The sequence below is a fragment of the Lissotriton vulgaris genome, chromosome 11 (assembly GCF_964263255.1).
Source record: "Lissotriton vulgaris chromosome 11, aLisVul1.2, whole genome shotgun sequence".
In the NCBI taxonomy this organism is placed as follows: Eukaryota; Metazoa; Chordata; class Amphibia; order Caudata; family Salamandridae; genus Lissotriton; species Lissotriton vulgaris.
This window is the reverse complement of record NC_141699.1, coordinates 726,638,042-726,657,303: the sequence shown is the minus strand read 5'-3', so window position 1 is coordinate 726,657,303 and position 19,262 is coordinate 726,638,042. Positions and strand designations below refer to the sequence as shown.

The window sequence follows — 19,262 nt, the reverse complement described above, 5'->3', positions numbered from 1 at the left end:
TGAGGCCATTGCGAGTTACAGCCAGAATCCGTTTTGTCCCAATTCAAATTCAACCATATGTGTTTCCCCAAGGCCTTCATTGTTAAGTGTTGGTAGGTTTCCTCACTTCCCTTTCCAATCCACCAACCACTCAAGGAAAATCTCAAACACTGGCCACAGGTAAAGCATTAACTAACGAGGAGCCTCAATAATACTGTGAGGCATTGGCTTTTACTTGCTTCCTGTCCCATCAGGAAGCATACCACCACGCCTGGGATTTTTGCGAGACGCCAGTCCACTTCATTAGTCTTCCAGCAATACCCCTGGGATGACTTTCGGCACACAATCTATGAAACTAGAACTGGTGGAGGACTTCACCCACCGCAAGGAGTCTGTGGTCCTCAATGAGAGACTGCCGTTATTTTGTAACCAAGCTTTTTAATGATTTTAATAATAAAAGGGAGGCTGTGACTTACATAAGCCTTCAACCATTAACTCACACCAAAACAACACAGATTCACCTATCACCAGGTTCAGACATCCTCATGTTTCAATTGGTATAAATGTAGCGTGCACTGGTTCGCTCATATTGGCTATCCAACCACTAAGTGCCGTAGTCAAAGCGACTTTCTGCCTATCAAGAAATCAAACAGTTTTTATGTCTCATTTTGTAAAGTTGTGCTCTTTATTCATACACTAATGGACTCACACCCTCAGTAAGAAATACAGTGCATTATCAAATAGAGTAAGCGTCACTTGAAATGGTTGTATATTTGCAGTGCACTCATGTGCAGCTATGAAGATATACAATATAAATTGGAAATCACAGTATGTATTCATTTTAGTAAAGTACCAACAACAACGCAAACCAAATCATTAAGTCTGTATGTTTGATGAGAAAAATCTATTAAAATCTGCCGTAATATCAGATACATAGAAATTTTTGGGGAAAATATGCAGAGCCTTCAGTTAGAGTGTGCTTCAACTTTGCATCATTGTGCATCCGAGGCTTGCCTGCTGGATGCTTCATAAATAAAATCCTTAGGAATGGTCTTTGGTTCATTTACAAGATATTACAATGTAGCAAATGGGTGTATTAATAAATCAAAACAGTAATTTGCACCTTGAAGGTTTGCACCGCAATCCCAATTATTGATGCGAACACTGTATTGTTCAAACAGCTAAGGGTGAAACCAATCAATGCAATGGTCCTCATTGTATCAGCCCATTTCTCCATCAACCGCGATCGATCAGCATTTATTTCTAGTTTTCCAAGACAGAGTAACAAAAAAGTAACATGCATACCTTTGTTGCTCAATCATGAAAAACAGAAAGAGATGCAAACCCATGAATTAAGGAAGTACTAGAGGGACATACTGCTTGAATTAGAAGTGACATTTCAGAACATTTATGAAATCTAGAATACGAAACCCATGGCAGAATCTTTACTTTTTCCCTCCTTGCTCACAGCAGCCGAGAACTAACCCAGCAAAATCAGAGGCCAAATCATATGAGCCAACACAAAACAAGACGATTTTACAAGAAATACGATGACTACATCCGAGTGCATATGTGTGATCCATTCGTGGTGTCAGCAATCCAAGATTATAACAAAATAATACTGATGTGGTCAGTGTGATTTAGAACTTAAGAACAAATCTGAAATGAAAGTACAAACGACTCACAGTTAACTCATACTGCATACCTCAGCCACCCTTCCTTGCTTGCGATTCATGATATGTTGTGTTTATGAGACAGAAATTCTTATTGCACAGCAAAGCAAAACGTTCTGAAGCATGTTTTAATCATATTCCATCTGTCTACACCTAAAAAGTATAAAAAGGAATTGTGTGTAGATCTAGAAGCAGCAGAGTCAGAACCTGGCAAACTGGTATACCCAGCAGTCCATATGCCAGCCCTCAAGAGGACTTGGTGCTAACCAGTTGCTTACTGAACAGGTAGCAGATATTACAAAAAGAGGTCTGGGTGGAGATCAAGAAACCACTGTTCCTTTTAATTAAGGCTACCCGCCCAATAATAGATATATGGAGATTATGCCACAGTGTAAATATATAGGATATATTAATTATTAGCACAAATAAATCATTCAGCCTCGAAGTTATGCAGATACCAAGAACCCTTATAGGTGTGGTCGCAGAATAGTGAGGCTGCATGGCTACTGGCAATACTTCTGAAGAGCAATTGAATAACATTATTTTAGAAAAGGAGCGCTCTATTAGCCTTATCGGCTGCTAGGTACAAAGCCATATTATCAGCAAATAATTTCAACGTTGATGCCCCTGCCACGGGTGGCTGAATAGTTTGGTCCTGTCTTATAGCGCTAGCTAATGGCTCCATAAATAGTGAAAATTATATGGGGGAAAGAGGGCAGCCTTAAGGTATCCACAGCTTATCGTAATCTTGCCTGCCAGCTTCCCACTTATAACTATAGCTAAACCTTTATGAATCTTGCTGGAAAAGGCAAACCTAATAAACACTGATAAGAACATTCCACTGAACTTGGTCAAATGCCTTCTCAATGTGTAGCATCATGAATGCAGCCATAATCTTTTGTGCAGAAAAATAATCTATTGCCTGGGTCAAATAATGGGTGCTAGTTGCCATGTTCCTTCCTATAAGGAACCAGTTTTGGATATTATGAATTACTGAGGGAACTGCGACTGTTAGGCAATTTGCTGAAATGTTCGTAAAACAATGTGTAGTCGCAATTAAGTAAGCTAATGAGATGGTAAGAGTTCATATATTTTTCTGCCTTGTCCTTCAGGAAACTAACAACCACGACTCCATAAATGAGTTGGGACATCAGCCTCTTGCAAGATTGTATTGAATAGCCTAAGAATTTATTTAGTTGTGGCAAAAAAAGGCTTGTATTCCTCAGCTGGAATTTCGTCAGTGCCACATGCTTTTACAGTGGGGGCAGAATTGACAGCCAGTACTACCTCAGTCAAAGTTATTGGACACATTTTAGCTCCCCCTGCTCGACAAATATTGAGGGAATGGTGGGTCTTTTCAGTCACCTCTCGACCCTCTTGGGCGACGTGTTCTGAGGGTCGGAATAAAGAATAGTGTAAGGTTTGAGAAAGGCATCAAGTATACTGTGAGGCTGAGTGAGAAGTCTTATCTACATCTCGAACCTGGATCTGTTTGATGGTGTTAGAGTTAGAACTTGGCTGACTAATCCAGGTACTGGCCAATATGTTCATTTTCTTCATATCTCTTTTGCATTACTGTGTTATAACTTAACATCTCTCTGGAGACAAACTGATCCTGAAGATTATGTTTAGCTTTAGCCACCTTGCATTTTCACTATCGCATAAGGGAAACTATATGGAGTCCCTATCGCCTGATTTAGAGATGATTGAAGTTGCTGGATTTTACACTTCTCCCACTTCCTTAATTCTGCCTGAAAAGCTATTACCTCTCCCCTAAAAAAAGCCTTCAGGGCACCCCAGACTACAGAGTTTGTGGCTGAATCGATATTACATTCTAGAATGGCCCCCAGGGCCTGATGCATTTGGATAACCCACTGATCATTTACTAGCAATGATTTGTCGAAAACTAAAATAGGGTTCTCGAACTGTTGACCAGTTAAAAGAAGGTTTACGGAAATTGCTGAGTGGACTGAAAATGGGTGAGTTAATATTTCTGACTGAGCCCTATGGAAGGAGTCAGAAATAAATAAAAACTCAATGCGTGAAAATGAAACAAATCTCTTTGAATCGCATGTATAGAATCTCTCTGGAGTGATTACTTTGCCTGGGATCCACCAAGGCAAAGTCCCTCACTAAAGTACACAGAAATGTAATTGATTTTGGCTAATCTGGGGTTTATTAAGCCGAGAAGAATCTAAGGCTGTATTTGGAAAAATATTAAAATCCTCCCCCCGATTACCAAAGGACCCAGCTTTCTTTTGCAAATTATATAAGGCTTCAAGGGTCTGATGGGAGTCTTCATATGAACCATAAAAACTTACAATGTTATACACCTGGCTTAAAATCCTCATTCCCACCTAGATCCATCTGGCGCTCGAATCTTTGTATAGCTTGAGAATCTCGCATTTCACCTCTTTATCCACCAGTATTGCTACCCTCCTAATTGCTGCATTACAGGAAGAATAGAAAGCGTGTTGGACGAAACCAGGGGCTTTCAGCAGGGGGCTCCATTCTTTAAGTGTGTCTCCTGAAGAAGAATCATACTTGTCTGTAGTGATTTAAACTATAGCCCATGATTTCGCCCTATTTTTAAAGCCATTGATAATACATGAAATTATTCTTAACTGCCTTAAATGAATAGTATACATTACATTTTTCAACCCCCTTCTTAATCTCCACTGCAATCTACTACTCGTGCCGTCATCTCTTTTTTTCTTTTGCACACACCCTACCACATCCCAAACAGCCTCTCCCTCCCCATTACACCCCTGAGCATTTCCCCTTATTGCTTTTTCTGTTTGCAAACGTCATCTTGATAAAAGTCCCTCAATCCTTTTTTGAATCAGTGAATTCTGAAATTAGAAGGTTTATATGGCAGGGTGAAAAACCCCGACTGAAGATGCAGGAGTTGCAGTTCGACTCCCAAGAGGGAGGTTTGCCACGCCTCAAAATAAATATCTATAATCAGGCGGCATTATTGGCATGGTTGACATGATCCTTTCCAGAAAACTTAAGAAAAGGGAATTTTTACATCAGTAATAGGGCTTTCCCCCTTTTAAAAAATTCCAAGGTTACCAAAAAAGTCTAGGTATAGAACACCTCAAATGATTATGGATTGGTTTAATAAGATCTGAAAGGAATACAAAATCCCCATGGTCTATTATCAACTGAAGCTGGCAGACTGTATTCCACTGTGGCTGCGTTTATCAATCCATATTTTCACTTCTGGTCGAGTTTGAGGTATAGGATGGTACAAGATTTTTATTATAATACAGAATTTTTCCAGTGGTATAGGTTTTGAGGATTTGAATCCCAATCTCAATAGATCTCTTTTCTCGGTTTCGTTCAAATTACATTTTGTTAGGGATATGAAATGCGGAGCGGGTGACATTAGCATTGACTGATTCATAGAACTCCTCCCTCTCCCGCTTGCAAACTTCAAAGTTCACTCTGGTGCACACAAGCCATCATAAGCAACAAAGTATTAAGCAAAGATCATGCTTCTGTGATGCACCCCAATAAAAATTGAATAAGCACAGACTGGTCCCTGTGTCCCTGAGCCTTTACCATATTACTAGAGCATACTGTTGAAAAGTACCTGAATATATACAGTGCTTTTCTGCTTTTATAGGCTGTGCGGACATGAACAACATGGTATGTAGGTAGTCACAAAATGGATAGGTGCAGCTAGGAACTAAGCGGAAAGCAGAAACACTGTGCAGAAGGATTCAATACTGTGGAAAAAAGAGATCAGATGAAAAAATGGACTGAAGTTATGGGACCTGTTGGGGTCAGAGGCAAAAGAAAGTGCAGGAAGGGAAATAAAATGAAACTTACGATCAAAGTTTTGCTGATTGCTGTGCAAGAGTTTGTCTGGTCTCCAAAACTGTGCCCAGGACATCCACATCCCATTTGAGTCTGAAATAACAGGCTGATGGGCAGACAGGTAGATAAAATAGAGCACAATCCAGTGTGAATGATTATCGAAAAAAACACTGTCAAGACTATGTGGAATAATATTGAGAAGCACACTTGCTAGCTATCATGAAGATCATATGGAATAAGACTAGGGAGTTCACTAGCAAAATACAGGATAATACTGAACAGTTTACTTTCAATTCCATTGTGAATATTATATAGCATAAATACAAGGGGGATCTATGTGATTCACCAAAGGACAAATCATTGTGCAATATCTATATCTATCTATCTATCTATCTATCTATCTATATATATATATATATATATATATATATATAGCTTTTGCGAATATTATGTACACTTATATTGAGGAATCTACTTAAGACTAAGGATTGGTGTAAGCAAGTAGTAGTGCATGTAATTCATTCAGAAGTACATAAATGAGAGCTATGAAGCTATAAAGTTGAGTCTGATCTAACTTTGTATCACTACAATTCTATTTATTTATTTATTTATGGTCTTGTAAAGCGCCTGATTCAATTCCCGAAGGGATATCTCTGCGCTTGTGCTTCCACTGGTTAGTGTTTATCAGAATTTTTGGCTGTAACACTAGGAAATTTTTATCTAGGGCAGGGTGAAGAGATATGTTTTAAGGTTTTTTCTAAAGGATTCAAGACTGGGGATTTGTTTCAGCATGGGGGGTAGGGAGTTCCAGAGAACAGGTCCTTTGTAGGAAAGGGCTCGGCCACCTTGTCTAGCTCTTCTGACCCTAGGGACCTGAAGCAGTTGGTGGCTGCTGGAGCGCAAAGTACGTCCAGGGGTATATGGAACAAATTTTTCCTTTAAGTATCTGGGACCAGTACCAAACAGGCATTTATGTATTGTGCAGCATATTTTAAATTTAATACACTGCTTTACTGGTAACCAGTGGAGTTGGTGTAGGAGGGGACGGGAGGGAGTTCTAGGAGGGACATTGAGGGCTAGCCTTGCTGCAGTGTTTTGGACTACTTGTAATGTTTCCAGTTGTTCCTCATTTGCCGATATATATAGGCCATTACAGTAGTCCATCCTACTTATTAAGGTCTGAATAAGCGTTTTCCTATGATTGTCTGGCAAAAATGGAAAGACGTGTTGAAGCAGCCCAACCACACGAAAACAAGCACCTGTGACTTGAATGGTGTGTTCCTTAAGTAGGAGTGCCTGATCCAGCTTAATACCAAGATTTTTAACTGTTTGTTTGGGGCTTGGGACAGGTCCCAACTCCAAGGGCCACCAATCTGGGGACCATGTTAGAGTTGCTCCTCCAAACAACATGACCTCAGTTTTGGTCACGTTGCATTGGAGGTAGTTCTGTGCCATCCAGTGTGCCACTGCTCTCATTCCATCTGCAAAAGATTTTTGGATTGCGGGTGTGAGAGTTTGGAAAGGAAATAAAAGCTGGGTGTCATCAGCGTATGACACCGGGGTGAACCCATATGATCTTATAATGTTTGCTAAGGGGGCCACGTACACGTCTATGCCCTCCAAGTCCCAGAATGTTCTGCTCCTACATAACTGTTTCAGTCTGAACATATAATTCTTTCATAAAGGACTGTATGCAAACTTGCTCCTGCTTGTTACAGGCATATTATTTAATTTTAGGAACCAGATCACTGCATTCAGATTTTTGAACTGTCATATAATCTTTCAAGTCTTCATTTTCACTTGGTTCTATCTTTTTTCCTTCATCTGATGTATATTGTCTGTTAGCCTGTTTTTTCTGTTTCGGTTATAGCACTTTGGCTTTATTTTACACACAATGTGCTTGCTACTTTAATAGCGTGTTTGTGACTTTAAATCCTACTTCTTAATACTGTTACCCTGTAGAAAGATGCTAGCATTTTCAGATTGACATTTGGGTTTTCGTACGAAAGACCATTGGAACTATACCATAAACGAGTCATAGCATATAGGGACTATACATGCATAACCGAAAAGAGAAGGAAGTCTGGCAAGTGTACCTTGGTCATTCGGAAGGATAACATAGTTCCTCCTTCAAAGAATTTAAAGGATGCTTGACCCGATGAGCAGGTGCCAAAGCTGGCCACAAACAGATATTGTCCCTTCAATACTGGGCATCATTGTGGTATTCGGATTTACACTGCCTTGCTCTTATTCCTCTTGACATATAGGGTTGGGAGTGACATTGACAATCTGATATTGGGATTTCGTAGGTCCAGTAAATTCTTCAATTGCTCATTTTGCCAGAACTTACTGATTTTAAGTAGATACCTCATTTTCACGGAACCTACAATTTATATGCTTAAAAAGCATTTCAAATATATGTAGAAAGTAAGCATTTCGGAATCCTCTTTAACTAGGGAGCAGTAGTCTAAAGGTTATGAATACGATGGAAACATTGTAATGAACTATTAATACAAGTAAGTTACTTTGTTGTTTATGGTAATTCATTAGTAGATCACCCTAGGGGGAAAACCTAAGCAGTAACAAAACGTAAGGCATTTATAATACCATCTAGGTTTCAATATAAAAACAGCAACATTTCAATGCATACAAGCAAGAACGCAATCAAAGAAATGAGTGCATTAGTAAATATTTAGCACAGCTATCCTAAAAGCAATAACCTCAGACTCCCTTTTCTTAGAGCTGTGACTCGCCCAAACAACTAAAAGCAGAAGCAATGACACACAATATAAACTTTATGCTTCACCCACCACACACAGAGCATTCATGTAGCAGCTTCCTCTAGACTCCCAAAAGTATCTCAGTTCCTTCTCATTCACACCCTACGTGTTAACCAATAGGGACCTTACTTGGTAAAAACCAACAATAATCAAGCACCTTCCCAAACAATGCTAGTTGATTGTCTTCCCTAGTGTGAAACCTTCCATACTAGTAATAACATTGAAACCTGCTATACACCATGACATTAGCATTGGCTTTTACAAAGATGGTGTCGTATAGGATACCCTTGCTTTTTAAAGACTCTCTGGTTTGGTCTTCCTGTCTTGGTGCATTCCTGCATTGATATTCTGTGTTTAATGCATTATAAATAGACTTGAAAGCTTCAGCCTAATGTGAAACAAGTCCACTGCATCACTGGTTTGTGAATCCATGCAGAAATGCCACTAAGAAATCTCCTTGAAGTGTATATCGCTCTCAGAGAGAGATGGATCAGTATATGTTTTATTTTACTCTAGACAGGTGTTTCTTTCTCATGGTTATGATTCCACCTAATACTTGCAATGAATTGTTTTGTTCAATTCGTTTTTATGTGAACATTTCTATAAATGGATTTGTTTGGCTTGTTTCTTTTTCTGAACACATCATTACGTCTTATGGTAAACCTCCTTGCATCCCATGTAGCGTAGTTAGTACAGCTCTGTTATACGCACATTCATTTATTAAGCCCTTCCACTCATTTCACTATTCCACAAAATTCAACCGCAACAGGTGTAGTTTGAGATCACTCCTGCTTACACCAGTATATATTCAGGTCTTCTCTATTCATATTTCGTGGCATTGAAGCCACTCACTGTGCTCAATTATCATATAACTGCAATCTCTCGCACAAACTATCCCCAAAACTCCCTGCCCGGATGTGCAGTTCCACACAGTGTTTAACTAAAGGACCTCAACTCTGTGTTGTACTATGTGTCACAAATAAAACGTACCCCAATCGTAAACAGTAGCATCCAAAGCTATCCTGCTCACGTGAATAGAGTATATCCATTTTGTAAACATCAGAGAGAAACACACACACTCACTATTTAGTGCTTGCATAAGCTTTCTGAGTCTACAGAAAGCATTGTACTAGAAGAGACATCACACTTAACAGTAGGATACACTACAGTAGCTTTTCTCAATGTCCTATTAACGTGTCAATCTAACTCCTTACTCTACAGTGTAAACAAAGAGAGTTCCTTTCTGTGCTACAAACAAGGCATCTCACACTATATGAAGCAGTGCACCTCAGCGGCCTAACTGAAAACGTTGTAAAAAGACAAACCCAAGTGTGGCATTACAGCACAGTCCTATATTCAAGCTTACCCTATGTGAGTTCCATTGACTGTGGTATCCACGAGTTGTATTGCACTTCAGATCGGGTGGGCTGTTACCCAGTTACACCGTCTCACAATCTTCCAGCATGGCAGCATTTGCAGAACTTACATACAACTGAACCAAATGTCATGTTCGAATGGCTAACAGTAATATCATGTCCCATCTACAAACAATGTCATCAATATTCAGGTTTTGCCAAGAATTATAATTCCTTCAATCCTGTTCCAGTATGCTTCGAGAAACCAGCATTGACAGACATCCAAGCGGAGTTGGTACTCTCCAACACTGCTGTCTGCAAATACATTTTTTGCTTTATGGTGCTGGCCCAGTTGTTTTCATTCACACTATGTTTAATCAATGTTGCATTTCAAGGTCTGGAGTGAAAGGTCAAAATATCAGAGTTCTGAAATGACTTGTGTAACATCTTTCTGCAGTATTGTGATAATCCCCAATGTCAAAAACAAGTAACAGCATTGAATTCTGAATAGTCTACCATTTGGGAAGGAAGCATTTAGGCAAGCTAGTAGTGTTTTGTACGGAGTGCATTTGAATTCTTTGGTTTTCTGCAGGGGCAGTGGAGGCATCTGTGATGCAGGGTACAGCTAGTCGATACAAGCACCTAAAAGAATGAAGAGTTTGAGGAGGAATATTTGCTTTCGGTCAGCTTAAGTTAAAAGTAAGAGCAGAGCCGCCAGGCCGTGCTGCATTTTGAAGCGGCAACACACAAGCTGGTTTGCACGACTAACCATCCTGGCTAAAGTGGGTGTAAACAACAGTCTACAAAACATTGACTCATGTGATCTTACAGAGGTAGAGACTGATAGTAATATGATGATCAAAGGCAGGATCATAGAAATATATGTTACAGTTAAAGCCATCCACATCACACTAACAACGATGGCTTTATGCAGTGTACTACCTCTGCTAGAACAAACCTACTGAAACTCCTAAGAGACCAGTTAGGCTCATCCCACAAAAGCTCTAATAAATATGACAGCAGCCTGCACTCATATCAGTAGTTCTAACTCAAAGTAACTTAGCTAGCTATAAATCATGTCAATCCTTTTTCAACAAGTGCCTAGCGTGACCCACATATGTTGTTTCTCTCATATACATTTTATCAGTCATGCACGGGCACACAAAAACATGGTATTCTATTGGTATTTATACAGTCCTTCCTATACCCACTGCGAGAGCTAAAGTGCCTTTTCATGTAGTTGAATAAGCAGCTCCTCTGTACGATATGTAGGGTTGGTAGAATGTTATTTTAAAATGCATACATAACGTTAAGCAAATGTGTTCTGCTCGCACACGCAGTGTTAATACCGGAGATGCATGAATAAAAAAGTCTTGAAGACATTGACATAGGATCACAGATGAAGGATGGCATTATTTCTTGACAGCTGGTTCCGCGAGCTTCTTCAGGCGTTTCTTCAACTCAAGAGGGAGTTTTTCATAGCATTTCTTGCAGAACGGCTTCATGTCAAACTCAACAAATTTATTCCTTAGAAAGAAAGTTATTAAACGTCAGCATATATTGCAATATTAATCAATACATATTCTCTTGGAAGCAGTTTACTCACATTATTAAATATTAGACCAGGACCATTAACAAGGCCCAGTAAGTACTTAGCACTGAATAGGCCACAATTAGCCTTCATGCAAATCTCTAAATAGAAGATGGTAACAGTAAGGTCCTTGTAATACTCGTCATTACCGAGCAGGGCTTGAAAAGATTCCTGGGTGAGGCTACAAGAGACAACTTTTATTTTTTATATCAATACTTAAAAACACGAAAGTAATAGATGTACTGCTGCCGAGGGCAGAAGTAAATACTTTACTTGAGTGGGAATGGAAAGGGTTAACTGCCTCAAATTGTAAAGCGCTCTGATATCATTCAGGATCAAGTTCGCGCTATATAAAACTTTATAAATAAATAAATAAACCATTCCCAAAACGTCTGGGGTGAGGGAAACACATATTCTGTAGGATTAAAATTTTACTTGAAGAGAATTCTCCATGCACATTTAAACAGCATGAATAATCACCAATGCAGAAATGCCTTCTGAAAACACTTGAGGCCTGAGGCACCAAAATAATTTGGAATAACATAGTACTTCTGTTGTACTACTCCAGGTACTACAAAAAGCAATTCACAAACCTGTCCAGAGATCTCAACCTCCCCTCTCTTTTCCCACATGGCAGGGGTCTCCACACATGTAGATATCCATTGTAGTAGTAAATGTGGGAGGGGCAAGAGGGTGGGAAATTAGGGAGTAATTACAACTACATGGGAGCTCTAGGGAGGGACTTGCTTATACAAAACATACACCCACATCAGAGAAGAGAATTGCAATGCACAAAATATGCTTTTAATTCTACTACAGTCCTAAGAGTGACAAAACAGGCTCAAATGTACTTCAGGCAAGCCTTGGAGTAAGGCGAACAATACACAACACCAGCCACTGGCACTGCAAAACACTCTGATGGCAAACAATGGAGGTAGTGTGTAACACTCAATCTACATGGCCAGCCATGGGTACTGCAAAATAGTCCGACAGAATTTCTTTAGATTAATGAATTTTACATTTCATACACATACATATATATGTATGTATACGTATATGTATGTATACGTGTATATATACACACACACACACACACACACACACACACACACACCCACACACACACCCACACACACACACACACACACACACAAACGCCCAGTAGAATGCAGCACGCCAAAACATTTCGTATTTTGCACTCTTTGTATGTTTTTGGTGAGCTTGTTTGAGACTCATTATAATAAAAATCCACTTTGCACAAAATACCTGTTGTGAACTCCTTCTGTGCTTGGGAGCTGCCGTCACACGGGTCAGTGAAGTGACCACATGCACTTTGCCCCCATCAAACGGCTCCTGTCCCTGTCGCTGCAGCGCCTGATAGCGTCGTTGCAGGAGTGCTCACGAGCACCGGAGCATACTCAGCGGCCAAGGCACGCCGCAAATACATCCAACAAGGTTGCCTTTTGAATGAGGAGCCTCACAACAGGATGTTCAATCGCCAACATTCTTTAATGGGGGTTTTCAAGAGTGAGGAAAAACAGCCATGACTGCGCATCAGAAGTAAACTTACCTGCTGTCCTGCATTTCTGAGAATAAAAGGCTTCAAACTCGCCATGCTGTGGCTCCATCACTAGAGGCAACTCGTTCTTTTTTTCATATATGCGGCCAGCCCCACCGCTAACAGACCGGGCCCGCAGCGGCAAGACAAGACACGCTGCTGGGATGGCGGGCCGACTTCAGGAAGCTGTATGGGCATGGCGGCAGGCCTGTGAACTTCGTGCAACCCACTTGGGACATTATTGGATTATTTGGGGTGATGGCAGCAACCCACTGGGGTCATATTTCAAATGCACTACAACTACCGGCATTCCTGTGCGCACACGCCCACTGGGGCGGGTTATTTAAATGCGCAGGTGGTGCATTTGCTGGTTTCCTCCCTTCCTGCCAGTGAACAAGGGCGGCAGACGCCCGAAACGTGTATGGCTTATGACTGCGCATCAGAAGTAAACTTACCTGCTGTCCTGCATTTCTGAGAATAAAAGGCTTCAAACTCGCCATGCTGTGGCTCCATCACTAGAGGCAACTCGTTCTTTTTTTCATATATATATATATATATATATATATATATATATATTATATATATATATATATTCACTTAAAAAACCATAGGTTTCAGGCCTTATATAGTTAGGAATTAGCATTTAAAAAACAATTGAAATTGCTCCTATATAGTTTGTTGTACTAACTATATTTCTGATGATGTCACATATTACATCATTCATGACATGGTCAGTGACATCACTGATGACATCACTGATGACATCTCAAATGACATCACTGATGACATCTCATTTGACATCACCCAGTGACTTGTGTTTCTGTAAAGTTTAAATATGTTTTACATATTGAAAAATGAGTGGATATATAAGTGTCTGGATGAAGGATTTTGTAGGTGCGTGACTGACTGTATGAGTGAGTGATTAAATGTGTCTTACTAAATGCATGGGTTAGTGACTAAACTGTCTGAATGTGTGCATCAGTATGTCTGTTGTTGTGTAAGCTGCTGCATGTGTTGATCAGTAGCTATATGAGTGGCTATATGGGTTATTGATTGGTTGCCCAAGTATTTGAATAGGAGACTGAGTGTGTGTGTGGGTGGCTGGGAGGTGTGTGACTCTGTGCATAGATGTGTGAGCAGTTGATTCACTAGGTGTATGAGTTCAAGAGTACATGTGGAAACAGCTATATGGGCGGTTGACTGTGTGCATGGGTGTGTTGGTGAGTGAATGGATATCTCAGTGCTACATGCGCAAGCAAGTACATATGTAAAACACAGTGCATGTGAGAGTTGGCATATATAAATGACTATACATGAGAGTCAGTGAATGTGCGAGTGGCTATATGGATCATTGTGTACTTGTATCAGTGATTGTATAAGAGAGTAAGTATGTGTTAGTATATGTTTGAATAAGTAAGGTGTTGTGTGTATTTCTGTATAGTTGAGGAAATGGAAGTGTGATTGATTCTTTGCATGACTGACTAGGTGTGTGAGTAACTCCATGGATGAGTGGCAGTGTGTGAGTGTCTGTATAGGTGTATGAGTGCATATGATAGTGTTGTATTGATGAGTGACTGTATGTATGAGTGATTCTATGGGTGAATGAGTGAATGTGTGTGTAGACCTAGGAATCAGTGAGTGCGTATGTAGTAACAGGTACTGGTGTGTCAATGAATTCAAGAATGGTAGTTTGTATTTAACACTGGGTGTATCAAAGGTTATATTAGAGTGTGAGGAGGTGCATCGTATTATCACATGAATGATATCATCAGTGATGTAATCAGTGATATCAAATGAGATGTCATCGGTGACGTCACTTGAGATGTCATCCTTGATGTCATCAGTGATGTCACTGACCATGTCATGAATGATGTAATATGTGACATCATCAGCAGTGGATTGCGGGGCGCGAAATATAGTTAGTACAACTAACTATATAGGAGCAATTTTAATGTTTTTTTTAAATGCTAATTCCTAACTATATAAGGCCTGAAACCTATGGTTTTTTAAGTGAATTTGCAAGGGTTTTAAAATGCTAATTCCTAACTATATAAGTCTTGAAACCTATGGTTTTTTAGGTGAATTTGCAAGGTTTTTTAAATGCTAATTCCTAAATATATAAGGCTTGAAACCTATGTTTTTTTCAGTGAATTGCAAGGCTTTTTAAATGCTAATATCTAACTATATCAGGCGTGAGACCTATATTTTTTTTCAATAAATTTCAAAGGTTTTGTAAATGCTAATTCTATTAGCCGATAACGTTTATATATGTTACTATCCTTCTGGGACCACCTGAGCAGCCATCTTGTTTATCAGGAGAAGTGAGGCACAAGAGAGCACAAAACAAGAGAGAAAAACGCGAAAAGGGGGCAGGGTTGAGACCCCGACCCCCTAGCCCTTCTCAGGGGGTCCCAGAAGGACCACCAAGTGCAAAAAAAAATTCATTTTTTTTAAAATCGCGGGGTACGCGCACAGTACGCGTACCCTATGTGTACGGTGCGCGTACCCCACAATTTTTCTTTTGTTATTTTTGTTTTTGCCCTTGGGGGTCCTTTTGGGACCTCTGAGAAGGGCTAGAGGGTTGGGGGGTCTCTACCCTGCCCCCTTTTCGTGTTTTCCACTCTTGTTTTGGGCTCTCTTGTGCCTCAGTTCTCCTGAAAAACAAGATGGTGGCCAACACTTCTTGGTTTGGACAGTTTGGAATGTTGACAGTCGACTGCCAGCCAATCAGAAACTCGCTCGCGCACGTAAGGGTACGCGCACGTACGCGTACGGTGCGCGTACGGTGAGCGCCTATAGATATATAATTTGATCAAATACAATTTTCTCAACAACTAGTGGAGGGATTTTCACCAAATATAAAAAAGGCACTACTGCATACCTGTCCCTACCATTTTGCCAAGTTTGGTGTAATTCCGTTCAGCCGTTCGGGCTGTAGCCGTGTCTAAAAGTCCCATAGAAAATGCCTTTTGAAAAATTTCAAATTCGATTTTCTCAAGAACTACTGGAGGGATTTTCACCAAACATAGCAAAGGCACATCTGCATACCTGGCCCTACCATTGTGCCAAGTTTGGTGTAATTCCATTCAGCCATTCGGGCTGTAGCCGTGTCTAAAGGTCCCTATGGAAATTAACATAGGGAAAACACGTTTTGGGACCCCCCTTTCGGCCGCCGCTTGACGAATCCCCCCGAAACTTTCAGGGAAGGAGCGGAGCGGAGCTGGCCAAAACTCTGGAGAATTACACACAGATTCCTGAATCGGCGCCAAAGTTATTCCCGATAGAATGTTGAGCGCATATAGATATATAATTTTCTCAAATTCATTTTCTCAACAACTACTGGGGGGATTTTCACCAAATATAGAAAAGGCACTACTGCATACCTGTCCCTACCATTTTGCCAAGTTTGGTGTATTTCTGTTCAGCCGTTTGGGCTGTAGCTGTGTCTAAAGGTCCCATAGAAAATGCCATTTGAAAAATTTCAAATTAAATTTTCTCAAGAACTACTGGAGGGATTTACACCAAACATACAAAAGGCACTGCTGCACACCAGTCCCTACCATTTTGCCAAATCTGGTATAATTCCGTTCAGCCGTTCGAGCTGTAGCCTTGTCAGAATGTTCCTATGGAAATTAACATGGGGAAAACACGTTTTGGGACCTCCCTTTTTTCTCGGCCCCCGCTTGACGACTCCCCCCAAAACTTTTAGGGAAGGAGCGGAGCGCAGCGAGGCAAATTTAAGGAAAATTACAGGCAGATCCCTCAATCGGCGCCAAAGTTATTCCCATTAGAATGTTCAGAATTTCCTATGGTAACTAGGTCCTAACTAGATATACCTACTGGCGACCGCCAGTAGGTAATATATATATATATATATATATATATATTGACTGAAAAAAACATAGGTTTCAGACATGTTATAGTTAGGAATTAGAATTTTAAAAAAAACCTTAGAAATTCACTGATGACAATACATGGTCAGCAGGCCCAGACTGGTCGTTGCGGGCACCGGGCAATCTCCCGGTGCGCCGCAAGGGTGGGGGGTTTTGAGCCGTGGGGTCCGTTTTTTGTTGCAGGGCCGTTTTTGCAGCATAGCTGCAAAATCGGCCCTGTAACATAATCGGCGGAAAACCGGCACCGGCAAAGAGCTCGGTTGCACCCCCAGGGGGCCGGCCGAGCACTTTGCCAGGGCCGGTTTTGGTTCTCAGTCCGGCCCTGATGGTCAGTGACATCACTGATGACATCATCCAATGAATGTGATTTGGTTCGTTGTTTAAATATGTATTATATATATATATAGCAATCTGCATTGAAGAATGAGTGGATATATAAATATCTGGATGGAGGATTTAGTAGCACTGTGATTGATTGTTTTACTTGACTAATTTATAGTGTCTCACTAAATATATTGGATAGTGACTAAACTGTGTGAATGTCTGTATCACTTTGTCAGTTGTTGTGTAAACTGCTGCACCAATTGGTTATTAGCTATGTGAAAGCCTATACTAGTTATTGATTAGTTAACTTAGTATTTGTATGGGAGAGTGAATGTGTGTGTGGTTCGGTGGGGGGATATATGAGGTTAAGACTACATATTATAACAGTTGTTTGGGTGAGTGAATATCTTTATGGGTGCGGTGATGAGCAAATATATGTCTGAATGGTACATGTCCAACAAACTAGAAAAATAAAAGGCAGTGTATGTGACACTTGTTGTATATACATAAGTATACATAAGAGTCAGTGATTGTATGAGTGACTGTATGAATAACTGTATACTTGTATTAGTGATTTTATAACACACTAATAATGAGTTACTATCTATATGAATAAATGAAGTGGTGTTTGTATAAGTGTGTAGCTGAGTAAATGTAAGTATGATCCACTGTTTGCATAAGTGAGTAGGATGACTGCATAAGTGAATAGGATGTATGCTGTGTGTAATGTCAATATAGGTGTATAAGTATATTTGATAGTGTTCTTTTAATCATTGACAAAATGTATGAATGAATGTATAGGTAATTGATTAGATGTGTGTGTAGATCTAGGAATCACTGAGTGTATTTTTAGATACTTGTATTGCTGTGTCAATGGATTCAAATATGCTACTCTTATATTAATTAATGTGTATGCGAGAGGGTTACCGGGTGGGAAAGCCTCACCAACTATTGCCCACCTAGACACATTCATGGACGGCTTGAATGGCTCAAGTGTTCTTGTTATTGTAGGCGACTGTAGGAAGGTGGATATCTGACTATAGTTGCCCCCAACTTTTTGCCTGGTGTTTAGCTGGTTTTTCGACTTAGTTGACCTGGGGGCCTGCTATTCAGGACCCCAGGCCCACTGCTCTCTCTGTAAAATGGATTCCATGTACTCTAGGTACATATCTAATTGGATACTGAGTCACCTTATCAGTCCCTGTACAGTGTACCTTAGGTACCCAGGGCATAGGTGCACCCAGGGCTTACCAGGGGCTGCAGCATGTATTACGCCACCCCTGGCTGGGCATCCAAATCTGACACAACTGGCTGATCAATCAGCTGGGGCAAGGTGGTGTAATCACTCTTTGCTTTAGATATAGTATCCCTATATCTAACCCTAAAATGGACACATATCCTCCTATCAATCACTCCTATGGCAGGCCTTATCAATCCTGAAGGCAGAGTGCTTGGAATTATGTGAGATGGTGCTTTGGCATGAGCTGAGCCTGTCTGCAGCTTTCGGAACCAAGTCCTTTAGCTGTTTCCATGATAACGCTATACCATATACTCTTAAGTGCATTATAATCCTCGCGGTTATTGCCAACTTTGGTATAACATTATCAAAACATGTCGAGTAAGGTGTCATACGAATTGGAATACTACCCCCTCGCCAATTCTGGCGACGGGGGTAGCATTCCACTCTTCTAGAGGGACATAACATGTACGTAACTGTGAACCCCGGTTAAAGTTAACTCGAGCCTCAGCATCACAAAATGGATGCTGCCACCACAGACACAAGTCTGACCTCCTGCTGCTGGGAGTCCTTCCAGCGAGGGAGGCTTGGACAAAGGGTTTCCTGCCTTGGGAGGTGCTAGCACCACCCCAGACAGGATTTTGTGTATTAGGTAGGACAGGGCTGAAAGGAATGAGACATGCCTGGGGCACAAAAGGTGTCCCTGTGCATACACCGGTCTAAACCAGTTCCTGGGGCACTCCAGCCCCAGAGCTGGCGCAAGACCGGACAAAGGATAGGGGGTGTAACCACCCCCCTTCCTGGTCCCACCCAGAGGAGGGACCTAGTCGTAGTACAGCCCCCTTTAGCCGGATAAAGGTAGGAGCTGGTCCCATTCCAAATTAGATTATCCTGAACAACTTTACAAGAAGAAACTCTGGACTTCGATGTTCTGCTCCACAGAAGACTGAAGAAATCTCCCTTGTGGGCAAGGAGTGTCCACCCTGCACAAGCAGGCACCATCAGCGTCCAGCGGCTTCCCTTTTTCGTCTTCCTTCCCGGATCCAG

General features: G+C 40.8%; 1 protein-coding gene across 2 annotated transcripts in view; it reads right to left on the bottom strand.

Annotated features, from left to right (window-relative positions):
• Positions 1-632: 632 nt before the first annotated feature.
• LIMS2 (LIM zinc finger domain containing 2) overlaps positions 633-19,262 on the bottom strand; it is a 354,252-nt gene continuing 335,622 nt past the window's right edge. The window contains exons 10-11 of one of the 2 annotated variants that reach the window (XM_086943811.1): positions 7,086-11,139; positions 633-6,069 (exon numbers count right to left, since the gene is read on the bottom strand). In XM_086943811.1, the coding sequence (XP_086799937.1) occupies positions 11,025-11,139 (115 nt within the window). In that variant the 3' untranslated portion in view covers positions 633-6,069; positions 7,086-11,024. The remainder of the gene's footprint in view (positions 6,070-7,085; positions 11,140-19,262) is intronic. The other variant, XM_086943812.1, reaches the window with a different exon arrangement.